The sequence below is a fragment of the Molothrus aeneus genome, chromosome 16 (assembly GCF_037042795.1).
Source record: "Molothrus aeneus isolate 106 chromosome 16, BPBGC_Maene_1.0, whole genome shotgun sequence".
Taxonomy (NCBI): domain Eukaryota; kingdom Metazoa; phylum Chordata; class Aves; order Passeriformes; family Icteridae; genus Molothrus; species Molothrus aeneus.
The window spans coordinates 1,596,059-1,624,028 of NC_089661.1; the positions used below are offsets into that span (position 1 = coordinate 1,596,059).

General features: G+C 63.1%; 2 protein-coding genes and 1 long non-coding RNA gene across 4 annotated transcripts; 1 reads left to right on the forward strand and 2 right to left on the reverse strand.

Moving 5' to 3' along the window:
- Positions 1-1,407: 1,407 nt before the first annotated feature.
- METRN (meteorin, glial cell differentiation regulator) lies at positions 1,408-4,665 on the reverse strand. The gene is made up of 4 exons (XM_066560900.1): positions 4,580-4,665; positions 3,229-3,650; positions 3,052-3,111; positions 1,408-2,480 (listed from the first exon to the last, which is right to left on the reverse strand). The coding sequence occupies exons 1-4, from the start codon at positions 4,663-4,665 to the stop codon at positions 2,164-2,166; spliced, it is 885 nt and encodes a 294-aa protein (XP_066416997.1). The 3' UTR covers positions 1,408-2,163.
- Positions 4,666-6,936: 2,271 nt separating this feature from the next.
- On the reverse strand, positions 6,937-11,958 carry LOC136563386 (uncharacterized). 2 transcript variants are annotated; one of them, XR_010784621.1, is made up of 2 exons: positions 11,821-11,958; positions 6,937-11,359 (listed from the first exon to the last, which is right to left on the reverse strand). It is a non-coding gene; the product is annotated as an uncharacterized lncRNA (long non-coding RNA). The 2 variants fall into 2 exon arrangements; XR_010784620.1 differs by having other exon boundaries at positions 6,937-11,362.
- FBXL16 (F-box and leucine rich repeat protein 16) lies at positions 11,430-27,901 on the forward strand. Its single transcript, XM_066560734.1, has 6 exons — positions 11,430-12,205; positions 22,806-23,516; positions 24,276-24,784; positions 25,107-25,191; positions 25,709-25,772; positions 26,551-27,901. Exons 2-6 carry the CDS (start codon positions 22,821-22,823, stop codon positions 26,697-26,699), a joined length of 1,503 nt encoding a protein of 500 aa, XP_066416831.1. The 5' UTR covers positions 11,430-12,205; positions 22,806-22,820; the 3' UTR covers positions 26,700-27,901.
- The last annotated feature ends 69 nt before the right edge of the window (positions 27,902-27,970 follow it).

The window sequence follows — 27,970 nt, forward strand, 5'->3', positions numbered from 1 at the left end:
GAGGATGCCGTGGGCAGCACAATTCCCTCTGCACCTCATTTATTGCTTTTCCAGCTTCATTTTTCCTCCTCCGCTGGGTTTCCCACTCCTTCCCCCTTCCCCCTGCCTCGCTTGGCTCCTGCTCGCTGCCAAAATCCAGGGGGATGCTGGCATCCTCCAGTGCCCAGCATGGAGATTCAGCCTCCCCAGGGCCAGATCCAGCCCTCAGAGCCCAGCCCGGCCCCAAAATGGGGCAGGAAAAAGGATAAAATCCAAATATCCAAGTATAAAATTGGCAGTAAAGCATAAAGTAAGCAGCAAACTCTCCTCAAGGGAAAACATGTGTTGTATATCAAACCCAGCAGGATCTTATCACAGCCAGATCATTCTATACACACACATATAGATATTTATATTTAATTATGCTCCAAAGCCCACAGCATTCTTTGGAAACTTTTTTTTTTTTTGGCAAGGAAAAGCACATTGTGGTCAGCAGAGGCACCGAACACTCAGCAGCAGCTCATCCTGGCTGGTGATATTTGAAAAAGTGTAATTGAAACAAAATTGGAAAGGTGTTGAGTACAAGCAGACGTGGCAGGAGCTTTGCTTGAGAGGTTTGGGGGGCTCGAGGGGTTTGGGGGGGCTCAGGGGCTGAGAGATTTCCTGTGCTGAGCCCTGTGGCATCACTGGTGGGGAGGAAAGGTCCCTGCCTGGGGGTGCTGTGCCCCATTCCCATGTCCCATGTCTAGGGGGGTTCCAGTGCCCCATTCCCATGTCTAGGGGGGTTCCAGTGCCCCACTCCCACCTGGGTGCCCCATGTCCCATCCCTGTCTGGGAGGTTCCTGTGCCCCATCCCCAGATGAGGTTTCCTGGCTGGGGATTCTGTGTCCCTTCCCTGACCGGGGGTTCTGTTCCCTATCCCCGTGCAGGATTCCCACGTCCCATCCCTGCCCGGAGGTCCCGTCCCCCTCGGCATTCCCAGGGGGGCAGAGCCGGTGCTGGGGCCGCGGGGGCAGCGGCGGGGCGGGAGCGGGCAGGGCAGGGCTGGGATGCTGCCGCGGCACAATCGGGCACAATGAGGCACAATGAGGCCTTGTGGCCGCTGGCTCTGACGAGAATCAGTGCTGACAGCGGCTCCACCAGCAGGGTCACCCACCCAGCACGGGGCCACCCGCCCCTGGTCCCCACACCCAGGGATACCCGGGGAGAGGGACCCCAAAGTGCACCATGCTGGGGATTTCTGGGGTGCAGAATGTGCAAACAGCAATAAATCTCTCCATAGAGAGACATGTCCGAGTATCAGGGCTGTTCCCAGCCCTGTGGGAGGCAGGGTCACAGCTGGAGCTGGCACAGAGGGGAGCAGGTGGCACACAGTGCTGTGCCCGTCTGAACATCCTGCTCAGCTTGCTAAAAACAGGAGCCACACGCTACAAATACAGCTTAGTTTATAAAAAAGAAGTCACAAATTTGGTATCGTTATAACTTTAGTGCACATATGATGCCCCCCACCCCCACGGTCCAAAGTTCCCCGCGGCTGGCACGGCCTGCCCTGCTCACCCAGGGCTGCCAGGGACGGGTGGCACTGTCACCTCTCCCTGCTCCCGTGGCACCTTCCTGTGTCAGTGCTTTGGTCCTGCCCTGACCGTGCCAAGGACACCTCTGCTCCCCACACCAGCCTTCCTCCCACCTCACCGCTGCCCTCGCTCCCTTCAGCTTCTCTCCTCTTCCTCGGCATCCGCCCTGCAGCTCCTGCCCGTGCCAGGGCCAGGCTCACCGCTGCCTGCTCCCCCTTCCACCCCCAACCTTACAGATCCATCTCCTGGCCCTTCCACTCCCTTCTGTGCCTACTGTGTCCCTGGACTGGCCACCACGGCCACCCACCCCGAGCCCTGCCGGGGTCTGGGGGTCCGGCCAGACCCACTGTGCCCACAGCACCCCTGAGCATGCAGCACCCCGCTCCCCATTCTGCTGCACCCCTCACCCAGGCAGCTCCCTGGGCACCCTGGGAAAATCCCTTCCCTTCCAGCAGGATTTCCCCAAACCCCCCAGCCTGCCGGCGGGTGCTGCCCCAGCCCAGCTCCGTGGCCAGGCCCGTGTGCCACACTCTCTCCAGGCACCGTCCCCGTGTCCCCGGGATGCTCTCGGTGAGGCAGGACCGTGGTCCCCCAGCACTCCCGGAGCCGCTCAGTCCACGGGGAACTCGCAGGGGTTCTGGTGCGTGCGCTGGGCCCCCCGGTAGATGCGCTGGAAGTCCCGGTAGCGGGGAGCGCAGCTCAGCCAGGCCTCCCCGAAGTGCAGCCAGCCCGTGAACAGGAATGTGCCGGGGCCCGGGCGGACCCCGCAGCGCAGGGGGGTGCGGATGCTGCCCACGGGCCGCCGCGCCCGCCCGCCCGCCTGGAACAGCGGGAATTTCTGCCGGTGGATGCGCGTGGCACTCACCCCGATGATGGATTCCTGCAGCTCGGCGTCGTTGGAGACGCTCTGGATGCTGCCGCGGATGACTGTGGGGGGAAGGCGGGAGGGTGTCAGCGTGGCCATGTCCCTGTCCCCACTGCCATCCACATCCCTCGCCTTGTCCCCATCCCTGTCTCCATCCCCATCTCCATCATTGTCCCCGTGCACATTCCCATCCTCCTCCCCATCCCAGTCCCTGTCCCCACCTGCATTCTCATTCCCATCCTTATCCCCCTCTCCACTCTTGTCTCATTCCTATTCCCACTTCTCTTCCCATCCCCATCTCCATCCCAGTCCCCATCTTCATCTCCATTTCCATCCTGATCTCCAGCCCTGTTCCCATTCCTATTCCCATCCCCATTCCCATTTTCATTCTCATTCCCATCCCATTCCCACTTCTGTTCCCATCCCCATCTCCATCCCAGTCCCCATCTTCATCTCCATCTCCAATCCTGTTCCCATTCTCATTCCCATCCCCATTCCTATCGCCATTCCCAGCTCCATCCCCATCCCCAGCAGCACTCTGCACAGCCCATCCCATCCCATCCCATCCTATCCCATCCCATCCCATCCCAGTGCCCCTTTGGTGTCCATGCCCCTCCCAGGCCCCTCACTCACCAAAGTCACTAGTGCAAATGGCCATCAGGATCTCGGTGTCATTACACGGCCGGCAGGCACCTGCGAGGCCAAGCACAGCCTGTCACCCCCCGGGGGAACAACACCCGATCCAGCCCCTCCCCACCCCCGCGGGCACCCGGCAGGGCCAGGGAAACTGAGGCAGGGCGAGGCGCTCACCTTCGTTGCCGAGGCTGGCGGTGGGCAGCGCGGGCCGGGCCAGCCAGTCCCCCCGCAGCTCGTAGCGGAAGGCGGCGATGCGGCGGCTGATGTCGGGCTGCGGGGTGGCCTGCAGGAACAGAGCCACCTTCTCCTGGGGCAGCCAGCTGAAGCAGCGGGCGTGGGGCCGGGGGGCCTCTGGCAGCAGCAGCTCCAGCCCCCCCTCCCTCTCCAGGTAGAGCTGAGCCCCCCGGAAGGTGCCGCTGGGTTTGATGCAGGCGGTGACGCGCGGGGGGCTCCTGCCCTTGACGGCGGCGCTGGTGGGGGGCAGGCGGGGGGCCAGGCGGAGGCGGAGGGCCCCCGTGGGGTACAGCCACTCCAGCGAGCCCTCGGCACAGTGCAGGGACAGCTGCTCCACGCTGCCAGCCTCCTGTGACAGCCCGCTGTGGGCACAGCACCTTGTCAATGACAGGGACCCCCCGGCCCGTGTCCCCCCGCACAGCAGCACCCCACACTCCCAAGCAGCCCCTCCACAGAGGTGTGCGGGATGGCCACAGGCAGAAACAGCACCAAACCCTCGATGACTTGGGCTTGGGGTTCAGCCACATCATTTTGGGGTGCCTGTGTCCCAGCACCTTTTGAAAGGAGCTAAGGGGTGGAGGGGGGCAGCAGCACAGCGCCCTTCACACGCAGTGTGGGCTCCCAAACCACCCCCCGAGTGGCCACAGCCTCGGGGTCACCTGTTCCCACTTTGGGGATCCCCAGGGGATGCTGGGGTCCTGCTCCCGCACACGATGCCTGGAGCTGCTTCTCTCCCGCGGCACAGGGGGGGACGGGCCTGGACGCCGGCCTGGGGGGAGCGGGGACACTCGGGGGCTGCTTTGTCCCTGACAGGACGCTGGTGGCTGCGTGGCCCCCGTGTCCCCCCAGGCCCCCCGCGTTGGGCAGCCCCTCTGGCGGGCCCCGGCTCTTTGTTCCGAGCCCGGCGCCTTCGGGCGATGCTCAGGGCCCTGCCGGGGGCCGGGGATCCCGCCGGCCACGGGGATAGGATTCACAGGGTGGGGGGCTCGGGGAGGGCGTCCCGGAGAGGCGAGGAGCCCCGCAGGGGGACCAGCATCCCTCAAAGCGACGGGGAGCCGCACCCAGGGCTGAGGAAACTGAGGCAGGCGCAGATTCCCAGCATCCCATCCGTACCCTCCCCACGGATGCGGGAGGGGTTCAGCCCTGAGATGGAGATGGGGGGGGCGGGGAGAGCAGACTCCCCATCCCCCACGAACCTGCCTGATCCGGGGACCCGCGTGTGCCACCCCTGCCCGCCCCGGGCTGCTGCTCCCGGTGCGGGGTTCCCGGTGCCGGTGTCCCCGGTGCCTACCTGCCCCTCCAGCTGCACTGGTCCGCGGCCCCGCCGCCGATGGCCGCCCCCAGCCCGGCCAGGCACAGCGCCCGTAGTGCCCACATGGCCGCGCCCGCGGCGGCCCCGGGCGCCCGGCCCGGCCCGGCCCTGCCCGCAGCGCTGCCCGCACCGGGGCCGGGGCCGCGGGGACGGGGGAGCGCGGCCGCCACCCCGCGTCGCGCCCCGAACTTTCCGCCAATGGCGGCGCAGGGGCGGGCACGGGAGCCGCCCCCGAGGCCCCCTCCCCACCGCCGGGGGCACCGGCATCCACCGCAGCGGCATCCCCGGAGCCCCCCGGGGCCTCTTCGCATGGGGGACACCGGGAGGAGACACGGCTGAGGCAGGGGACAGGAGCCGGGGCAGGGCTGGGGTACCCCAGGGTCAGATCCACCCCCGGAGGGGAACCCTGAATTCTGTAGGCCCATGGCTGTGACAGCCACAGCTACAGCAGCCCGGGCTGAGAACACCCCGGCTGTGCACAGCCCAACTTGAACACCAAACTGTGCACATATAAACTGTGCACATATAAACTGTGCACAGCCCAAACTGTGCACAGCCCAGTCCAGGTACACCCCAAACTGTGCACACCCCACCCTGTGCACACCCCCAGAACCTCCTTATAACCTCCCCCCATCACCAGCAGCGTCCCCCTCCCCACGGAGGCATTTTCTGACCGGGGGAGCCCAGGCACGTGGCACCGGGCCTGACACGGGGGTCAGGCACATCCGAACCCCGAATTCCCCCCCTCCAAACCTGGGGATTTCTTTCCACCCCCTCCTTTCCAGCCGCTATTGTGCCACCACTACAGACCACACCATTAATTAAGTTTCCATCCAGTGACAGCCCGCCAAAATGTTTGAAATAAACACGGAACAATTGGGATGGGATGATACAGGCCGGGAACAAAGTCCCCGGCCAGAGGGTGGAGCGGAATGGAAATGAGGGATTGTAAATTGGGATGGTGGGAAGAAAGAGGGGAAGGGGGGAAGGGGAGGGGGAGGCAGGCGGGGAGAGGAGGATTCACAGCCCTCCGGCCATGAAATGATGCTGAAAGAAGTCATGCTGCTGGAATCCGTGGAAAATGAGGGGCCGGAGGGGCAGTGGGTTAAGGTGGAGCGGGTCGGGATGTGGGGGTGTCGGGGGGCTGGGCTGGGGGTCGGCTGGGCGGCTCTCTACCCGCTGGCCCCCGTGCTGAGCCCACCAGCTGCCATCAGGGCCTTGCCGGGGGTGGCTGGGTCGAGGGCCTGGCTGTGCCCCGGAGGTGACAGAGACCCCGGCATGGCAGGGACACGGTCCCAGAGCCGGTCCGGTGACACGGTGCGGGAGTGGAACGGGCCGGACTCGGAGCTGGGCAGGCAGGGACCCCACCAATGGCTTTGGCGAGGTGCCAGGGGCAGGGTGACACCAGGGGCAGGGTGACACCAGGCACTGGTGTCCCCACCAAGGACCTCTCTGCACCGAGATTGACCCCCGGCCCCGCGCGGTGCTCAGCACCCTGCGGGGATGTTCCCTTGGGATGCAAGGAGGTGGCACACGGTGCCACCGTCCCCGCAGGCACATGGCAGTGTCTGCCCTAATGCCAGTGCCCCGGGGTGAGGCTGCGCCCCTGGCCCCCTCCACAGCCCCCGACCCACCTTAACTGGGTGTTACTGGAGAAAGCCCGGCACCAGCTGCTCCAGCAGCCCGGGTGGAGCAGGGTACGGGGCACCCCCGCGGTCGGGGCACGGCCATCGGGGGGTCCCGGAGCCCCCTCGGAGCAGCCACCTCAGCTGGGGCTGAGGCGGAGCCGGCGCGGCTCCCGCAGCACCCGCAATGGTCTCAGCCCTGCGGGGAGCCCGTGGGGTGGCACCGCCGGGCACACAGCGAGCAGCCAGCCGTGCCCGCAGCTCGGTCTGGTGGCCCCCGTGTCCCCTGGCCACCTCTCCTGGTCCCCGTGGCACTGGCGAGGAGGGAGGGTCCGAGCTCCCCGAAGCCGCCGGGCCCTGCTGCGTGTCCGCTCTGCCCCGGGGCCGCTCCGGGATGCTCGGGCTCGCAGTGCCCTCTGGTGACCGCGGGCACGGCCGCTCGGGGACCCGCTGAGGGCCCGGGTGGGACTGGGGAGCGGAACTTCAGCTCATCCCCCAGGACCTCCGAGGAGCGGCCGGGGCCAGCCCTGCCCTGGCAGGGACATCTCGCACCGGGCCGGGCTGTTCCAGCCCCCGGGGCGCCCACAGCTCCTCCAGCTCCTCAGCGCCTCCCCCACAGCGCGATTCCTCCTTTTATCCCATCTAAACACACCCTCCTCCAGCTGAAAACTGCTTCCGCTTTGTTGGGGAAGATGAAACAGGAAAGCCTCATAAATATGATGGCAAAAGATTTTGAGAATATGGGAACTACAAGCGAGATTGAAATGAAAGCAAGCTTTGAGATCCCTCAGTTACTGAACAACTGGAAAACAATGGCATGGCCAGCTGAAGGTGATCCCCTTCTGATGGAACAACACCCTCTGCTTGCAGACAGGTCCAAGGCTCCGAGCAGACCCTGCAGCTTGGCAGAAGGGGCCCAAAGAGGAGTTTATAGGGTTTAAAATGTAACACAGTATGGTAATGTAATGATTCTTAAAGGCTGTATGTAAATGCTATAGGATTTGTGTATTGTACTAGATTAGTTAGTGAGAATTAGAATATTCAACACAGAAGAAGATTTATTGTATTGTAATGGGAACCTCGCTCCCTTACCCTCTTACTCTCTTACCCTCCCATCCTCTCTGCCCCTCTCTTCTCTCAGGCCTGCTCTGAGCTGTGGCTGCAGCTCCCAGCAGGGCCCTGCCCCCAGGCCCTTTGCAATGAACCCCAAGTTCCTGACCTGGCTGCAGAGATCTCTGTGTCAATCCTGACCGTCCTACCCCCGACACTCCTACACCCTTCTTCTGCCTCTACAGTTCCTGGCCAAAGCCTCTCTGCCATCCTCCCAAGGTCCCTTAGGTATCCCAGGATGCCAGAAGGTTTCCTCCAGGCTGGATGGCCCCAGCTCTCCCAGCCTTTCCCCACAGGACAGATTCTTGCAGCTCCCTGAGCGGTTCCACGTCCCCTCCGGATCCGCTGGGACTCATCCAGGATTGCTCTGTCCCTGACCCATCTGCCACTCACAGAGCAGGAGCTTCCCTTGGGTTTTGGTGACCCTGTCTCTTCCTGATGGGTCACCCCAAAGTTTTTCTTTGCTGGGCAGCTCCCCCTGCCACTCCTGGAGTTTCTTGCAGGTCCCCGGGACCTCCACGCTGCCCCCAAAATGTCCTTGTGGGGTGGCTCTGGGCACCCTCCCCGCTGTGCCATGGGTGTGAATGGCATGGGCAGGGATGCTCCAGGATGGACTGTGCCCAAAAAAACCCTCCTGGAAAGGCAAAGGGACATTTGGGGCAGCTGGGGCCCTGGAGGGATGTTCAGGGGCCGGGGGTCCCCAGGCTGTCCCCATGCAGGTCCCCATCCCCCCGGGCTGCGTGCGGAGCTCTCCGAGCACCCGAAGGAGCTGCGCCTGTGGGAGGCACCCACCTTGTCTTGAAAAAATAGCTCAGGAGCCTTAGCTCAGCTCTCAGCCCATCCCTGGGGACGTGCAGGGACAACCTGAGCTCCTCTGCATGGCACCCAGCCAGCTCTGTCCCCTCTCAGTGTCCCCTCTCACTCAGACCCCCAGGATGGTGTCCCCGAGAGTGGGAATGTGGCCTGGGAGGGCTTGGGGAGCTCAGGGAGCCTGTCAGGAGGGGTGAGGGTCCTCAGGGCAGGGCAGGGGTCCCCAGCAGCAAGGTGGGGATCCCCAAAGCAAAGATGGGCTCCACATGTCAAAGTAGGGGTCCATGTGGAAAAGAGGGGACCCCACGGCCAGGTGGGGGTCCCATGGCAAGGTGGGGATCACCATGGCAAGGTGGGGTCCCATGGCCAGGTGTGGTCCCATGGCCAGGTGGGGACCCATGGCAAGGTGGGGTCCCATGGCCAGGTGTGGTCCCATGGCCAGGTGGGGACCCATGGCAAGGTGGGGATCCCACAGTAAGGTGGGGGTCCCATGGCAAGGTGGGGGTCCCATGGCAAAGTGGGGTCACCACAGTAAGGTGGGGTCCCATGGCCAGGTGGGGTCCCATGGCCAGGTGAGGGTCCACACTGGTGAGAGAAGGTTTCCATGAAAGGATGAGGCTCCCAGAAGCTGGAGGAGAGACCTCATGGCTGGTTGAGAGTCCCCACAATAAGATGAGGGTGCCCAGAGTGAGAAGAGGGTCCAATGGTCCCTGCAGCAGTGTGGCCACCCCCATCTCTCTGTGGGGGCCCCCACAGAAACCTGAAAGCCTCCACGTCCTCACCCACCCTCACCCACACGTGGCCTGCATGGGGGGAAGCCGAGGGGGAATCAGATCCTCGGCAGGGAAGAGCCCTGAGCGCTGTGGGGTCAGCACAGGAGGGGCTGAGCCGGGGGTGACCCCAGGCTGGACAGACCCCCCTGCTCCCCCCCTGTGCATCCTGCGGGCAGCGAATGGCGCTGCCTATTGATTCGCAACCCGGGCTAAAAATAACTTTCAACTCTTCATCCCGAGCTGTGAAAAATCCCCCATTGCTAGGCGACGGGTTACCGGGAGACAGCGGCGCTAGGCGACGGCGGTTGCTGCGGCGACGGCCCCGGCGCACTGCGGTCCAGCCCGGCCCCGCTGCTCCCGCTGCACCGGGAGGGCTCGGCCCGGGCTCCCGGCGCCCTGGGGACACGCTGGGAGCGAGCTCCAGCATCACCGGGGCGCTGCAGGGGCTGCAGGGGAGCAGGGGGCTGCGGGAGCCGGGTCACCCGGCTCTCGGCTGCTGGCCTGGCCTGAGCGTGGGGACACCGGGCACCAGCACTGGGACAGGGAGCAGGGGGCTCAGGAGGCTTGTGATGGTGACCTGTTGTTGGGGAAGATGAAACAGGAAAGCCTTATAAATAGGATTGTCTGGCAAAAGATTTTGAGAATATAGAAACTACAAGCGAGATTGAAATGAAAGCAAGCTTTGAGATCCCTCAGTTACTGAACAACTGGAAAACAATGGCATGGCCAGCTGAAGGTGATCCCCTTCTGATGGAACAACACCCTCTGCTTGCAGACAGGCCCAAGGGTCAGAGCAGACCCTACAGCTTGGCAGAAGGGGCCCAAAGAGGAGTTTATAGGGTTTAAAATGTAACACAGTATGGTAATGTAGTGATTCTTATAGGCTGTATGTAAATGCTATAGGATTTGTAGATTGGTTAGTGAGAATCAGAATATTCAACACAGAAGAAGATTTATTGTATTGTAATGGGAACCTCGCTCTCTTACCCTCTTACTCTCTTACCCTCCCATCCTCTCTGCCCCTCTCTTCTCTCAGGCCTGCTCTGAGCTGTGGCTGGCAGCTCCCAGCAGGGCCCTGCCCCCAGGCCCTTTGCAATAAACCCCAAGTTCCTGACCTGGCTGCAGAGATCTCTGTGTCCATCCCAACCCTCCTACCCCTGTCACTCCTACAACCTGTGGCTGCAGGGAGAGCTGGGGTGAGCAGCACCCCACATCAGGCACCGAGGTGTGGGTACCCCCTGGTGGCACCCCAGCTGTGTCCCCTTCCCCAGGGACACACACACATACATGTGGAGTCTCCTCTTGCCAAGGGACGACTCCTGCTGAAGGAGTTTTCAGCCTTCTTGGCATGAAAATGTCCCCAGGACATGGGGCCACAACAATTTGTCGCCTCTGAGTCCTGGAGGTGGCAGGGGTTAGTGACAACGGGCCTGTGCCAGGAGCAAGGGGACATCAGGGACCATCCAGGGCCCCAGTGGCTCCCATTACCTGCCAGCCCTGGTGGCACTTGGCCTGCTCTGGGTGCAGTGTCCCCAAGGGCTGCACCACAGCCTTGCTCCCAGGCTGCTGCAGGTCCCAATTCCCCTGGAACAGCTCCTTGGGGACCACGGGGAACAGGGCACTGCTAGGGGCACGAGGGACTGTGGGGAGAAGGACCTGCAGCTCCTCAGGGGATGGGGAAACACGAGGCACCAGCTTGAGGCCATGGATCCACACATCCCTGCAGGCACCATTCCCTCCAGCCTTTGTCACGCACTGGGCAGGGTGTGCTGAGGGTGCGAGTGTGAGTGTGAGTGTGAGTGTGAGTGTGAGTGTGTGCACAGTCTCCTCCCCCAAGCCCCCTCCCAGCTGCAGGGTGAAACCCAACCTGCCTTATAAATAATGGAAGCAGGAGGCAGTGCTGGCTGCAGGCGGCTCCCTCGGCCTCCCCGGGGCCCGCCGGGCTGGACCTGCTGCTCACGGGGCCGTGCCTGGGCAAGGCACCGGGGCCAGGGCCAAATGTGCCTGCTGAGCAGCTCCCTCCATCCGGGGAGCAGGGTGGAGCTGGGGCCAGGCTGGGGGTGCTGGGACACGGGGGACAGCAGTGGGACACTCCCAGCAGGTGTCAGTGCCAGAGGTGGCTTGGGCAGGTGACTCCCCCAGGATGTGGGCACAGCAGCCTGGCATGGCCTGGGTGATTCCCCCAGGATGTGGGCACAGCAGCCTGGCATGGCCTGGGTGATTCCCCCAGGATGTGGGCACAGCAGCCTGGCATGGCCTGGGTGATTCCCCCAGGATGTGGGCACAGCAGCCTGGCCTGGGTGCCTGCTGCCCCTGGGGGTCCTGGCACAGGGTCCAGTGTCATCGCTGTGCCCCAGGGGCTGTCACAGAGCCCGGGGTGGCTGCCGGGGTGAGCGGGGTCTACAGCAGGATGTGCACCAGGATCTCCAGCCTGCCATGCCCTGCTGGGGAGAGAGCCAGAGCAAGCATCCATCTGTCCATCCAGCCTTCCACCCATCCCTGCGTTCAGCCTTCCAACCCTCCCTCCCTCCATTTCTCCAGCCACCCCATCCCTCCCTCAATCCCTCCATCCTCCATCCATGCTTCCATTTCCTCCTCCACGCCTCCATCCCTTCCTCTCACCATTCTTCCCTCCATTCCTTCATTCCTCCATCCTCTCCAACCCCTCCATCCTCATCTCTCCATTCTTCCCTCCATCCATTTCTCCCTCCACCTCTCCATTCTTCCCTCTATTTTTCCATCCCTCCTTCGATCCTTCCACCTCTCCATCCCCCCTCCATCCTTCCATCCATCCCTCCCTCCATCCCCCATCCTTCCACCCCTGCATTCCCCCACCCACCACCCTCTCTCCCTGCACTCCCAGCTGCCAGCCCAGCCCCATTCCCGTGTCCCGCACCCTCACCTCGCCTCTCCCGGTGCCGCTGCCGCCGCTCCATTATCGCTGCCGGTGTCGGTGTCCCTTTAACGGGCTCGGCCGGTGACACGCGTGTGCGTGTGTGCGAACGCGCGTGTGCGTGTGCTCCCCGCTCCCGGGGCTGGCTGGCAGCAGGGCCCCCCTTCTCCATCCCCCCGGATCCGGATCCGGCCCCATTCCCCCCCTCCACTCCCCGCTTATTTTTCCTGTTGTTTCGCGGGGTTGGGGCGGGGGCCGGGCGGGATCCGGCCCCTTTGCCAACGGGGATTTTTGGGGGGATTATTCGCCGTTTTCTTGCCGGTGGGATTTTTTGCTGCAACCGAAAGAAGACGGGCGCAAGGCATGGCATGAGCTTCGGGAGACAGGGCTGGAGGTAAGAGCCGCTCGGGAAAAGCCTTTCCGACACAAAGCCGGTGCCGGGGTCGATGCCGATGCCGGGGTCGGTGCCGGTGCCTGTTCTGTCGGTGCCGGTGCCTGTTCTATCGGTATCGGTACCGGTATCGGTACCGATACCGGCACCGGCACCGGCACCGCAGCCGCCCCCAGCCGCATCCCGCATCATGGAGCCGCGTTATATAACGGCAGCGGAGCCGGCCCGGCCCCGGGGCTCCCGGTCCGGTGCCCCCCCTCCGCCCCCGCCTCCCGGTGCCTCGGCAGAGGATGGTGGTCGGTGTGAGCCTCCCCCGGGCCGGTGATGCTGCCCCCTCCGCCCCCTCGGTGTGGGGAGGGGGATGTGGGGGGTGAGGGGATGTGCTCTGTGTGTCCGTCCCCCCCCAGCATGGCCGGGCAGCAGCGGGTGGGGAAGGCAGGGAAAGGGGGATCAGGGGCATCCCGCGGGATGCAGGGCTGCCCTGAGATGGGGGTGGAAGGGCGATCGCTGTAGGGACATGGATGTCCCAGTGTGGGGTTGATGTTTGCCCCCTTCCACCTCTGCTGCCAGCCTCTAAAATTCCTCTAAAATTCTGAAGTGGGGGTGGAAGGGCAATCACTGTAGGGACATGGATGTCCCAGTGTGGGGTTGATGTTTTCCCCCTTCCACCTCTGCTGCCAGTCTCTAAAATTCCTCTTGTCCTCCCTGGTGGCACCATTGGCATCCCCGAGGCTGCGCTCAAACACCCAAACACCCCAAAAGCTTGGTGTGGCTTTCTGTGCATGCAGGGGACACCAGCCAAAGGGGATGGAGGAAGGGGAAGGCCCTGGATGGGATGGGACCAAGGGGGCTAAGCCCCACAGCGGGGTCCTGCAGACCCCAGCATAGATCCATGGATCTCCCATCAGTCCAGGATGGGAAGACTGAGTTTGTTTTGGTGGGGAGGATGGCGAGGGGCAGAGGGATCAGCGTGTGGGGCTGGGGACCAGGCAGACTCGAGCCCACGGAATGGCTGGGGCTGAGCACAGATGGGGAAACTGAGGCACGGGGTTCTGGCAGCAAGCAGCAAGATAGCCCCAAGGTCTTGGCCATGTGGGGGCCCAGGGGTGCCATGGGGCACTGGGCTGAGGTGGTGCCTCTCTGGCATCTGCTGGTGCCCCTGGGATGTGGCAGTGCCTGGGCAGGGAAGGCAGGAGCCTGGCAGTCCCTGCAGCAGGGATGCTCCTGGCAGACCCTCTCCATGCCCACCCTGTGCCCAGGGTCTGGGGGTCTCGGGGCACAGCACCCCAGGGTGCTGAGCAGGCTGGCAGCAGCGGGCACAGAGCGAGCACCGTGCCGTGCTGGCAGCTCCCCTCCTCTGAAGCTGGGTGCTGATTTCACTCTGGCTACCAGGAAGAGGGAGGGAGGTGGCTTTGGAGTGGGGAGGACTCGCTCAAGCATCCATTTTTAATGAGCTAGATATCTATTTTTCCCCGAGCTGGCTTCCCCCACATCGATCCCTTTGCCTGCTCCCCTCCCTGTGCCAGCAGCTGCAGGGCACAGGGGAGCAGCAGGACAGGCACCCCTGGCACTGGGACCCTCCTGCCCCCCCAAATCCTGCTCCTGGGGAAGGGGTGACCCTCACTCGGGCCAGGGTAAGATGAGAGTGGGGAAAGGGTTCCCTTGTCCCCTCCCGTGGGGTCACAGCCACTGTTGTCCATCCTGTGGGGAGGTGGCCAGACAGAAGGACAACAGGAGTGGGAGCACTTGGAGTTTGGAGGTTGGATCCTGCCCCTCTGCTCTGCAGATTTAAGCTGTGCCTGGCTCAGCAGCTCCATGGCAAAGCCACCTCGTCCTGCCTGGAACTGTGTCCCCATCTCCCATCTCGTGCAGCTCCCAGCAGTGCCTGTGCAGGAGCTGCACCCAGAGAGGGGATTTGGGAGGCGAGTGGGGGCTGCTGGTGTGGGAGGGAGCAGCGCTGGCTGTGCAGGCAGCAGAGCTCCTTGGCAGCATCCCCCTCCCAACCTCTGCCCACCTGCCACGGGGACAGCCACGTGTGCTGGGTGCTCCGGGGCTCAGGGAGGAGCTCAGGGATGAGGAGGGAGGGTCTGGGGAGGGCACAGCTCAGCAGGACCCGTTCCTCCAGGGTTTCTCCCTGCTGGAGGAGTGATCCATGCCCAGCTCTAGGACAGGGGAAGCAGGAGGCCGGGGGATTGTGCTGGGAGCAGGATCAGGATGGTGCCTGAAGGCTTTTGGAGCCCATGCAGGCATTTGGCACCCACAGCCCACCAAGGAGTGCCATGGCTGGACACTGCCTGCCCTGCTGTCCCACCAGCCTCGTGCCAAGGGCCCCTGCTTGACCCCATGCCCAGGTCCCAGCCAGACCCCGAGCCCAGGGGCAAAGGGCCATCAGTGCCATCAGTGCCATCAGTGCCATCAGTGCCATCAGTGCCATCTGTGCTTGTGTGGCTGTCACCATGCCTGGGGGGGTGAAGGGTTTGGGCAGGCACAAATCCCAGCAGGACCTGAGGAGCTCATCCACATCCTGTGCTCAGAGACAGCTCCCCTGGCTCCTGGCTCCTCAGGGGATGGTGCATTTCAGCCCTTCCTGGGCAGAGGGAAGGGCTGGGACACTCTGGGAGCTGTCACTGGGCTCTGGCTGGGCTTGTAGTGAGAGGAGGCCAGGCTGGGCAGGATCCAGCACATGAGGAGCTGCTCCCTCTTCTCCTTGCCTTGGCCAGAGGGGAGCAGGGGGAAGCTTGGCTTAAGCACAAACATCCTTCCATGGTGTGTGAGCAAAGATCTCCAGGGGAGGCTGGAGGGGAAGGGAGCAGGGCTCCAGCTCTGCCCTCAGTCTGTCCCTCCCGTGCTCCTTTTGGGTGGGGGATTCCTCCCAAGGGGACAGGGGACTGCCTGGGGAAAGGAGAGAGGTCAGAATTTGCTGTCTCTGGGAGAAGGGGGTTCAGCAGAGAGGCTGAAAGCTGCTGCAGGAGGGGCTTGGTGGTCAGAGGGAGCCCTGTTGGGAGGAAGTTTTGCTTGGGGCTGGAGCTCTGCCTCCCCCCCACACTGAGGGCTGGGGACAGGCGCTGCATCTCCCAGTGCCCCCAGACAGGAGCTGCATCTCCCAGTAGGGACCTGAGCAGAGCTTGGTGCTGGCACCTCAGCCAGCTTTTCCCAGCTCCCTGGGGATGGGGCCAACCCTGTAAATCCCGAGCCTGACCTTTGGGAAGGCTGTGGCACCCGAGAGATCACAGTGCTGGGGATTCCTACCGTGACAGCTCCTCTGCAAGAGCCAGCCATGGATTCACCAGCCTGGCTGGCACTGAGAGCAGCAGCCCCAGCAGTGGGACTCCAACCAGTCATTTCCCAGCCCCTCCTAAGCTTCTTTATCCACTGCAAGGTGGGATGAGCTCCTTGGCACTGCTGGGAGCCATCAAGGGAGCTGGAAAGCTGCTCTCAGCCCTTGGGTCTCCCCAGGAGCTCTCAGGGCAGCCCCAGGAGGGAGGTTCCCAGCTCCCATCACACAAACAGCAGCTCTGCAGGGCCAGGTGGAGAGGCAAGGCCCTTCCCTACCCCGAATTCCTGGATTGTGCAGCAAGGAAGAGGCAGCACTGAGCTTGGAGCTGTGCTCTGAGCCTCTGTCCCACTCACCTGTGTGAGTGCTGAGGCTGGAGCCCAAATCCACCTGTGCACACACACACACACAGGCACAGCATCTCCAGTGGAGCATCTCTCCACTGCCCCTCCATCTCCAGGAGAGCCAGTGGCTCCTCCAGAGCCTCCAGCAGCTCCTCTGCACTGCTGGGGTGACCCAAACCCCCTGAAGAGACCCAGACTGGGGCTGGGTGCTGGGCAGCGTTCTGATCCAGCGGGGTCAGAGCCGGGGGCAGCAGCAGCAGCAGCCGCACAGCAGCTCCGCAGGGGGATGTGCTCATGTGTGCATCGCTGCCCTGTGCTCCGGGCTCGGCTCCGGCCCCGCCGCTGCCCGGGGCAGCCCCAGCGAGCTCAGCCCCCCGGAGGCTGCACAAAGGCCGGGCCCCGTGCTCGGCACAGCGCTCCGTGCCGGGCTGTGCGCTCCGCCCGTAGAGCGACTTGATTTGCTGCATTAGTAAAAATAGACGGGTAATGAATTCAGCTGATGCAACCCCGGCAGCGCGTGCACGAGGCGGCCCCGGCCGCGCTGAGAGTGTGAGAGGGGTTGTGTGAGTGTGAGTGTGAGTGTGAGTGTGAGTGTGAGTGTGAGTGTGAGCAGGGCTTGTGTGTTTGTGTGTGTGAGTGTGTGTGTGTGTGTGCATCCCATGTGAGTGTGAGTGTGTGAGTGTGTGTGCATCCCGTGGGTGTATGTGAGCCGGGCTTGTGAGTGCATCTTGGGTGAGTGTGAGTGTGAGCAGGGCTTGTGTGCACATCTCGTGTGAGTGTGAGCAGGATTGTGTGTGTGTGTGTGTGTGTGTGTGTGTGTGTGTGTGTGTGTGTGTGTGAATCCCGTGGGTGTGTGAGTGTGAGTGTGAGTGTGAGTGTGAATGTGAGCCTGGTTTGTGTGTCCATCCCGTGCATGTGTGTGTGTGTGTGTGTGTGTGTGTGTGCACCCCGTGGGTGTGTGAGTGTGAGCAGTCAGCGATGGCTGCTCGCTCCGCACAGCTCTGCCACCTGAAGCCCTTTGGCAGCAGCTCTGGGTCCTGGCAGGGCCATAAGAAGGCTCCGAGGGGGCCGGGGGCAGCAGCGGGGCTGCAGGGACCGGCTGGGTGGCAGCAGGTGTCACGGGGAGTCTGCGGGGCAGTCATGGATTCTCCCTGGGATCTGCTGGGGCAGCAGCAGATCTGCCTGCTGGGTTACAGTGGGATCTCTGACAAGGATCTGTTGGAGCAATGCTGGATCTTGGCAGGGCCCTGAGGGGTGATGGAGATTCCCTTACAAGGAGTCGGTGGGGCAGGGCTGGATCCTCCCTCCCAGGGCCCGGCGCGACAGGGCCGGATGCTGGCGGGGACACGGGCGCGGTGTCCTTGGGGGGGCCGCTGTGCCCGGTGCTGACCGGGACCGATGGACCGGGGCCGCTCACCAGAGCTGCTGTCCGCGGTGCTGACCGGGACCGAGTGACCGGGGCCGCTCACCGGAGCCGCTGTCCGCGGTGCTGACCGGGACCGATGGACCGGGGTCTCTGACCGTGGTGCTGACCGGGGCCGCTCACTGGGGCCGCTGTCCTCGGTAGACTGAATGGCCGGGGACTGAATGACCGGAGCCGCTGACCGGGACCGCTGGCCGGGGTGCTGACATCCGAGACCGATGGACCAGGGCCACTGTCCCTGGTGCTGACCGGGACCGGTGATCGGGATCGCTGTCCCCGGTGCTGACCGGGACCAATGACCGGGGCCGCTGTCCGCGGTGCTGACCGGGACCAATGACCGGGGCCGCTGTTCCCGGTGCTGACCGGGACCAATGACCGGGGCTGCTGTCCCTGTTGCTGACCGGGACCAATGACCGGGGCTGCTGTCCCCGGTGCTGACCGGGACCAATGACCGGGGCCGCTGTCCGCGGTGCTGACCGGGACCAATGACCGGCATCGCTGTCCCCGGTGCTGACCGGGACCAATGACCAGGGCCGCTGTCCCCGGTGCTGACCGGGACCAATGACCGGGATCGCTGTCCCCGGTGCTGACCGGGACCAATGACCAGGGCCGCTGTCCCCGGTGCTGACCCAGCACGCCCGCGGTCCCGGGGGCTCCCACGCCGGCCAATCCGGGATCTCCCCGGGCCTTCGGTCCAGCTCCAGCCCGGCTGTCCCGGAGACCAGCCCGATCCCTGCTGCACAGGATAACTGCTCAGGAGCCGGGGCTCTCCCAGGCCGTGCACTAACAGGGGGGCTGATGGCCCTGCCCGTGTCTCAAGGCCCTCATCCCTCTGCACTACCACGTGCAGACAGTAAACTCGCCAACAGTTTGGGCAGGCTCTGTTTTCCAGGCAGTTTCCATCCCGTTGATCCCAGCATCCTCACAGTGCAGTGTTTGTGGTGCCAGGCTCTCAGACCCGGGCTTGCTTCTCTCTTCCTGCGTCAAACCCGCCCCCCAGCACTGCATCATCGCTTCCGTGGGTGACAAACCCCCCCAAACCTCCCTGCCAGTGACGTAGCCTGAGAAATGTGCACCCTGCAGTGGATTCGGGAGGCTGGAGGGCTCTGGCCTTTGCTCTTGTCAGGTTTTCTCCCACTGGGCTGGGGCTGACACTCCAGTACTGGGAGAGGCCTCCCCGTGAGAGAGCAAAGGGGGCTGAGACAGACGGGCTGCAAATGTGGGCCCTTCCTGTGGGACCCCAGAGCAAGGGGGGTTGCACCAAGTGTTGAACAATCCTGATGATGATGGTGATGATGGTGTGCTTGGCCCAGTCATGCAATCTGCAAACACTGAGATGACAGGGAGGGAAAGGGACAAATCTCTGCTCTCCTGTTGCTTTGGAGTGGCCAAAAAACGTTTGGAAGTGTTCATGGAACTGCTGGAACATCTGGGAGGGTCTGTGCTGACACCTCCAAGACAGACAACTTTGGGTTTGTCTGTCCATCCGCTGTCTCTGGGAGTGCCTGTGCAGGCACAGGGCAGGCTCTGGGTGTCCCTGCACTCAGCAGCTGTGTCCCCCAGGGGCTGTGGCAGCGTCACTTTGAACATCAGAGCATTGTGGCCTCAGCCCTGGGCTGCAGGAGCTGGGGGGCTCCTGGCTGCAGGCCGGGGCTCTCCCATGGCACAGGAGGGCAGATGCCAGCCCTGCCCCTTGGTGCCAGAGACAGCAGCTACTGGAGCCCTCCCCTCCCAGCCCTCCCTCTCCACACTGGGGTCTTTCCCCAAGCACAGTTCAGTGCCTGGGGGTGGTGGGAGCACCCAAATTATTCCATGCTCATCTCCCCAGAGAGAAACGCCTGCCTGGCTTCCCCCCACCGCTGCCCAGATCCTCCTGTGCCCAGAGGCTCGAATCTCTCTCTGTTTTTCTCTTTGAAGTGACTTCAGGCTCACTCAAGGTTCGGGATTTCTGTGCTCTGTTCAGGCAGACGGAGCTCCCTGGGCAGGGGGCCTGGCTCAGCTTTCCAGGGAACCCCTGAGACCCCTGAGCCTCCCCTGAGTCCCCCTTAGCCCCTTTGAGACCCCTGGGCCCCCCTGAGCTCCCCTGAGCCCCCCTCCCCAATCCCCCTGAGCCCCTGAGCTCAGCCTCGGGGACCAGCCGAGCTCTGAGCAGGTTGGACGTGGTGCCAAAACCTCCTGCTGGCTGCTGTGAGTCCGGCGACTTGTCAGCATCTGTGTCCTGCTGTGACTGTCCCCTCGGGCTGCCGAGGCCCTGGGCTCCCCTCTGCCACCACCTGCGCTGTCCCCGGGGCCGGCCAGCGTGCCCAGCGGCTCCGGGGCTCGGTGCCACCACCTGTCCTGTCCCCGGTGTCAGAGTGTCGGGGGGTAGGAGCGTTGGGACGGACGGACACAGAGATCTCTGCAGCCAGGTCAGGAACTTGGGGTTCACTGCAAAGGGCCTGGGGGCAGGGCCCTGCTGGGAGCTGCAGCCACAGCTCAGAGCAGGCCTGAGAGAAGAGAGGGGCAGAGAGGATGAGAGGGTAAGAGAGTAAGAGAGTAAGAGAGTAAGAGAGTAAGAGAGCGAGGTTCCCGTTCCAATACAATAAATCTTCTTCTGTGTTGAATATTCTGATTCTCACTAACCAATCTAGTACAAGATACAAATCCTATAGCATTTACATGCAGCCTATAAGAATCATTACATTACCACACTGTGTTACATTTTAAACCCTATAAACTTCTCTTTGGACCCCTTCTGCCAAGCTGTAGGGTCTGCTCTGACCCTTGGAGCTGTTTGCAAGCAGAGGGTGTTGTTCCATCAAAAGGGGATCACCTTCAGCTGGCCACACTGTTGTTTTCCAGTTGTTCAGTAACTGAGGGATCTCAAAGCTTGCTTTCATTTCAATCTCGCTTGTAGTTTCTATATTCTCAAAATCTTTTGCCACACAATCATATTTATAAGGCTTTCCTGTTTCATCTTCCCCATACCCAGGGCCGGCCAGCGTGCCCAGCGGCTTCAGGGCTCGGTGCCACCTCCTGCCCTGTCCCCGTGCCCAGCGGCTCCAGGGCTCGGTGCCACTCGCTGCAGTGACAGCTTCCCGTGCCACCTGGCCATTGTCTGTTTGGGTTGGTGCTCTGTGAGACACCCGCTGCACGTTCTGTTTACCTCCCTAATTGCAGCCGAGCCGCCGGTTTCGAGTTTCTCCCTTCTCTCCCCTCCCCTTCTCCTGCTTTCAAGCGAATTTAACACACGTCCAAGCACCGGCGGCCCGGCTCCGCTGTGGGGCGGCGTGAGCGGAGGCAGCAGCGGCTGCATCCGAGCCGGGAGCGGCGCCAGGCTGTCTGCACAGGGCTGGGCTCGTCCCCGGGGGCTGCATCGCGGCGGGACGCGGCCACCGAGCCGGGCTGGCTGCTGGCACCGCGGCGCTCCCAGCCCTGTGCCGGGAACGGGAGTGTCCCCTGTGCCCTGCATGCCAGGTGTGCCCTGCATCCCGCGGCTTCTCCAGCTGTGCCACCGGCACCTGGCTGTGCTGCTGAGCTCCTGTTTGGGTGGCTGTGCCCTCCCTGGGTGCTCCAGGAGAGCTGGATGAGGCCAGGGATATCGCTGGCTGGGGTCTGTGTACAAATCACCAACGGGACGGGACTGCTGAGGAACTGCCTTGAGCTGTTTGATTTTCCAGCATCAGCCTCATTACATGGTTGTGACAGTGGGAAGATGCCAGCAGCTCACATCCCAGCCAGCAGACCAAGAACTCAATGTTACAACTCACTTTAAGAGTTTTCTGACCAATCCCACAAAGCAAAAGCACATTGACAGTAGTTCTATCCAACCACTATAAGCACAGGTACCTTTGGTTAAACAATGCTTGCTTATTTTGGATACAAGACCTGCTTGTGAGCCCTAAAACACAATGCACAGAGCTCCATTATTAAGCTTCAAACTTCCTAATATCTCACTAGATAAACTTTTCTGTAGCTTAGAGAGTTATTCTAGACAAGCATTAATACACAGACCATTGTTCTACTTGTCCTCACTTTTCTACTTTTTAAATAATTTTTCTGCTGACCAATCTTGTGGCTCCTGCTTAGGTCTATTCTGCTGTCTCTGAGGCCTGCCTTTTGCAGCTTTCCCAAAACCCTCTGATTTTGTGGATTCCCACAAGGGATGCTGTGAGAGTGAAAGGGATGGGCAGCAGCAGGGGTCTAGCCTGCATCCTGCTTCCAGGCTCAGGGACCACGGAGCTTGGACATGAGCAGGATGCCCTTCCCTCAGTGCCCCTCCATCAGGGATTGACTTTCTCCATCCCAAATCAAGCAGCTGTGATAATCCCCTTGCTTTAATCTCGGGTCTGGGAAGAGCTGGCAGGCAGGAAGGTCCCCAGCTCCTGTCACTGATGCATGGAGGTGCCAACCACCCCTTGGGCCTTTAGGGGAGCTCCCTGTGCCCTGCTCCATGCACTGCAAGCTGCATTCCCGTGCTTCAGCTCCTTGTGCCCGCAGGGGTTGCCAGGATCAGCTTTTTGGCAGGGTTTGGTGTGGCATTGGCACGAGGGGTGTGGGCAGGGCAGGCAGCAGCCGGGCAGGGCCCTGTGCCAGGCCCTGGCTGGGTAGGGGGAGGGGGCTGAGCCCCCATCAATAATTCAGCTCCATATTTATAGAGGGAAATGCGTTGAATAATGGATGGTGGGTGAGGGGGGCCCTTGGGAAGCCGGCCTTGCTGCCACTGCAATATTTATTGGCCTGGGTTGCCGGGTGCTGCCCGGCTGCCTTGAGGCTCCACTAGGGCTGGCACAGGCTCACTGCTGAGGGCTTGGCGAGCACAGTGGGCAGAGGCAGCTCTGCTCCTCTGCCTCTGCCCACTGCCCTCCACAAAATCACACGGGGGCTGGAGCCCCCTGCTCTGGAGCCAGGCTGGGAGAGCTGGGGGTGCTCACCTGGAGAGGAGAAGGCTCCAGGGACACCTCAGAGGCCCTGGCAGGGCCTAAAGGGGCTCCAGAAGAGCTGGAGAGGGACTGGGGACAAGGCATGGAGGGACAGGACACAGGGAATGGCTGCCACTGCCAGAGGGCAGGGCTGGATGGGATATTGGGAATCAGGAATTGTTCCCTGGCAGGGTGGGCAGGCCCTGGCACAGGGTGCCCAGAGCAGCTGGGGCTGCCTCTGGATCCCTGGCAGTGCCCAAGGCCAGGCTGGAGCACCCTGGGATGGTGGAAGGAGTCCCTGGCCATGGCATGGATATGGAATGAGATGGGCTTTGATGAGCTTTGAGGTCCCTTCCAACCAAAACCAGCCTGTGGATCCTTCTCTGTCTGCCACTAGCCATGCTTGTTTCTAGGCTCAGAGAGGGATGTGAATACCCAGGGACAAATCCCCATCCATCCCTCGTCACAGGGGGCACCAGGGCCATGCAGCCTGCTCTGTGTCCCAGACAGGTCCCCTCTGTGGCTGTGCCACCTGATCCCATGTGCCACCCTGCTCAGGGCCCCCAGGATCTCCCCCCTCCCTGGTGCCAGCACCTCCCCCAGCCACGACCACCCCCCCCAGCAGACCCACAGCCCCTGACCCCACACCCCTGCATTTCAGAGAGACCTGTGGAAGATGTCGAACCCGAGAAACGGCGACACCAAGCCCCCATGTTTGCCCCGCAATGGACTGGTGAAGATCCCCACGCAAGCCAACGGCCTCGGCTCCGCCAGCATCACCAAAGGCACCCCCGCCGTGAAAAACCGCCTGTGCCAGCCTTCCTCCGTGCCTGCCATCCTCAGCCCGGCCTTAGCCCACCGCAGCGACCTGCCCATCCCCAGCCTGGCCTCCCCGCTCTCCTTGGCCACCCTGGCCAGCGTCTCCTCCCCTCCCGGCGCTTCCTTGGTGGGACTGAACGCCAGCGAGGGCTCGGAGCAGCCCTCCCCGGAGCAGCTGCCGGGCTCGCCCTCAGAGAGGCAGCTGGCCGTGGACGAGAAGATCCTCAACCGCTTGTTCTGGTACTTTTCGGCGTGCGAGAAGTGCGTGCTGGCGCAGGTGTGCAAGGCATGGCGGAGGGTGCTCTACCAGCCCAAGTTCTGGGTGGGCTTGACGCCCGTGCTGCACACCAAAGAGCTCTACAACGTCCTGCCCGGGGGAGAGAAGGAGTTCGTCAGCCTGCAGGGCTTCGCCGTCCGCGGCTTCGACGGCTTCTGCCTCGTGGGCGTCTCTGACCTGGACATTTGTGAGTTCATTGACAACTACCCCCTCTCCAAGAAGGGGGTCAAGTCCATGAGCCTTAAGAGGTCGACCATCACAGATGCGGGGCTGGAGGTAGGTGACCCTGCTGAAGTGACCGGGGTGGCTGAGGTGTGCTTGTGGCGGGTCAGTCCTGGTGGCCTTGGAGACACACACATGGGCAGAGTGGTCCTGTCACAGTGAAGGAGCAGAGAGGTGGCATGGCCACCCCACAGGTGCTGGCAGCACAGGGAGGCCCTGCCTGAGGTCTGGGCAGTGGGATGGGCACAGTCTGTGCAGGGTCAGGAGGCTGTTGGGGCTTCACCCCCGCAGGAAGGCAGGGCCAGGTGAGGTGGCCGTGCTGCTGGGCGGCGATGTGACAGTGGGTGACAATCTCTGGGAACAGGACATTCCTGCTTGGCTGGCTGCTCCCCAGCAAGAGGGTCACCCAAGCAAGGGCTGAGGTAATAGAGATGGGGCCATTCATGGGTCTGGGCAAGGTCACCACCGAGATCCTTGCCCTGTGCCATGGCCAAACACAGCACCAGCTGCTCTGTGGGCACACCTCACCTGTGCTGGGAGCAGCATCAATCCCCACCCTGCCAGCAGCACCTGGCACAGTGCTGGGGCTGCAGCCAGGGGTCCCTGCCTGTGCTCTACCATTCCCCACTGATGCTGGTGTGCCCTAAGGCAGGCGTTGAACCCATGCCAGGGACATCTCAGGGGAGAAGACTGGACCCAGGCAAGACTGGGAGCAGTGGGAGGAGCCACCCAGAGGGAGCCAGGGCGGGGACCCAGGGACACACGAGGGTGGGTGGCAGTGCCTGGCACGGCCTGACCCGCTGCCCTCGGCAGGTGATGCTGGAGCAGATGCAGGGCGTGGTGCGGCTGGAGCTGTCGGGCTGCAACGACTTCACGGAGGCCGGGCTGTGGTCCAGCCTCAACGCCCGCATCACGGCGCTGAGCGTCAGCGACTGCATCAACGTGGCCGACGACGCCATCGCCGCCATCTCGCAGCTCCTGCCCAACCTGACCGAGCTCAACCTGCAAGCCTACCACGTGACGGACACAGCGCTCGCCTACTTCACCGCCAAGCAGGGCTACACCACCCACACCCTGCGCCTCAACTCCTGCTGGGAGATCACCAACCACGGCGTGGTCAACATGGTGCACAGCCTGCCCAACCTGAGCGTGCTCAGCCTCTCGGGCTGCTCCAAGGTGACGGATGACGGAGTGGAGCTGGTGGCCGAGAACCTGCGGAAGCTGCGCAGCCTCGACCTGTCCTGGTGCCCCCGCATCACCGACATGGCCCTGGAGTACATCGCCTGTGACCTGCACAAGCTGGAAGAGCTGGTGCTCGACAGGTAAAGGGCTGTGCTGAGCTGTGCTGTGCTGTGCCAAGCCATGCCATGCCATGCCATGTTGAGCCATGCCGGGCCATGCCATGCCATGCTAAGCTATGCCAAGCCATGCCAAGTCATGCCATACCGTGCTGAGCCATGCCATGCCATGCACGCCATGCCATGCCATGTTGAGCTGTGCTGTGCCGTGTCACCCCATGACAAACCATGCCGTGCCAAGCCGTGCCATGCTGAGCCGTGCTGTAGCAGAGGGTGCAGCATGGGGGCCATGGTTTGGGGACACCCACGGGTGACCAGCTGGCCCTGACACCCCGTGTCCCGGCAGGTGCGTGCGGATCACCGACACCGGCCTCAGCTACCTGTCCACCATGTCATCCCTGCGGAGCCTCTACCTGCGCTGGTGCTGCCAGGTAGGTGTGGAACACGGCTGTGCTCGGCACGGCAGAGAGGGCATGGTGGCACCTCCCTGGGCATGGGCCATGAGCTCGGGGCGGGCTCCCGGGGCTGGCTGAAGACCCCAAGACTTGGTGCCAGGAAGCAGAGAGCTCCTGTGAGTTCAGCAGGACTCAGCCCTGGCACCCTGACCCTGCATCCCCAGAGCCGGTACCTGCTGCAGGCTCCCTGCCCTGGCTCCCCGCTCCCTGTCGCACAGCCCAGAGCCAGTACCCCAGCCCTGCACCCAAAATCCTGCCCCAGCATCCCGCTGCAACATCCCACATCCTGCTCAGGCTCCCCTCCCTGCAGCCTGTCCCATCACAGTTCCCTGCCCTAGCACCCAGAGCCAGCACACTGCCCCAGCATCCTGCACCCTGCTTCAGGTTCCCAGCCCTGGCACCAATTCCCGACCCCAGCTGGGCAATGCTGAGCCCTGGTGCTGTGGTTGTCCCCACTGTCCCCCCCTCATCCCCATCCCATCTTCTTTTCCAGGTGCAGGATTTTGGCCTGAAGCACCTCCTGGGCATGGGCAGCCTGCGCCTGCTCTCTCTGGCTGGTGAGACCCTGACCCTCTGCCAGGGACTGGAGACCCCAGGGGCTGGGGAGGCTCCGGGCATGGGGACAGAGAGAGCCCTGGGGACAGCCTGGGGACAGCCTGGGGACAGCCAGCATCCCCCCAGGCCAGCAGGCACCTGCACCCAGCCCAGCTGTGGGGAAAGAGCCATGCTGGGCTCTTGGGGTGCAGTGTTTTTTGGGGTGGTGGTGTTTTGGGAGCTATGGTTTTGCCATTCAAGTCTTCTGGGGTGTTGGTTTTTGAGGAGCTGTTCTGGGGGACACTCTTTTTTGGTTTGTTGCTTTTGCTTTTGTTTTTTGTTTTTTTTTTTAATACAGGTGCTTTGAGATGTTGGGATTTTAGGCTGACCTTGGGGTGCAGGTGTTTTGGAGCACTATTCTTTAGCATGCTGGTTTTCTGGGTTCTGGTGGGAGTTTTTTGGTTGCTAATTTTGATGGTCTTGGTATTTTGGGGTGCTGGTGCTTTAAGGTACTGGTTTTTGTGTGCAATTTTGAGTGCTGGATTTTTTTGGATGCTGATATTTTGAGTGATTTTTTGCTAGTGTTGGGGTTTTGGGGTACTTTTTTTCAGCACACTACTTTTTGAGGTTCTGTCTTTTGGGTATGGTGAGGTTTGAGGTGCTGGGATTTTGAGATCCAGACCCTTTGGTTCTGTTTGGGGGGATTTTGGCGTTCTGGGATGCTGGTGCCTGTTTTTTGGGGATGCTATTTTTGGGGGGTGCTGGTGATCTGGGCTGACAGAGCACCCTGTCCCCTTGCAGGCTGCCCCTTGCTGACCACCACGGGGCTGTCGGGACTGGTGCAGCTGCAGGAGCTGGAGGAGCTGGAACTCACCAACTGCCCCGGGGCCACCCCGGAGCTCTTCAAGTACTTCTCCCAGCACCTCCCGTGCTGCATGGTGATCGAGTAGCGCCGGAGCCGGCCCACCCCGCGCCCACCCCGGCCGCCATCGCCCACCCCATCTCCCTCCGGCTGCGGGGGGATTCGAGAGACGCCCCCGATTCCAACCGAGCCCGGACATCCCCCGCATCGACGCCCCCGAGGGACGCGGGGCTCCGGGGGGAGATGGGGGCAGGAGCCCCCCCGGTACCATGTAAATTCCCCCCACGCCGCCGCCATCGCCCGTGCTCCTCCCGGTGTCCTGCCAATCCCTTCCGGACAGACGAAAGGACATCATGGAAGCCCAAAGTGGGAAGGCGACGCCGTGTGACCCCCCCCGGCCGCATCCTGCTCCCCCCGCCCCGGTGCCAGCGGGCCCCGCCACCAAGGATGCTCCTGGCGACCAAAGGATGCTCCGAGGGATGGGCCAGAGGAGGATGCTGATTTTGGGGTGGCGGCGGAGGCTGGACGGGTCCCCTCACGCCCCCGGAGCGGGTCACCGAGCTCACCCCCCCCCTCCCCGCGCTGCGTGTCCCCTCCAGCCCCCAGCCCCGCCTTTGGGGCCCTCTCTCCCGGTGAATAGGATGTCCCTCTCCGCCCGCCCTCGCATGCTCGCTTGCTTCAGTCTCGTGCTACGGCAGGTTTCGGGGTACCCGGGGGGACGGTGACAAGTGACAGCCCCACTGAGCCCCTCCACGCGGCTTCGCCCCGGCCGGATCCCGCCCCGGGCTCCCCTGGCCACATCCCCCGCCGCCCGGGGACCCCCCTGCACCCCGCGGGGCCGGGGGGTGATGCCACCGCCGGGGAGCGACCCATCCGTCTGGGATGGGACATCCCGGGGCACCAGGGCCGGGGCTGAGCCACCGCGGCGACACCGGCAGCACAGAGAGACCACGGGAGGTGGCACCTCGGACACACTGCCACCGCCACCGCTCTTCCAGCTGAAAAGCCATCGCCCCCGCGCCAGCGGCAAGCGGGGCACCGGGGGGACCCCCGGGCTGAGCCGAGATGGGACCGAGCCGGAACGGGGCTGGGGGCCCCGCGGGACCCAGCGCGGGAGGGGCTCGGTGCCCCCGGGCAGTGCCCGCCCCGTGCCACAACCATGGGAGGAGAGTGGGCACGGACACGGGCACGGGCACGGACACGGGATGGGCACGGACACGGACACGGACACGGACACGCTTTCGGTTTGTTTTGCCTTTGTACCGGCCGGGAAGGAACTGCTGCACCAACCGCCGCCTCCGCTCCCTGCTTTGTCCGAAACGCCCCTTTCTCACCCCAAAATGGCACCAAGTGGCCCTG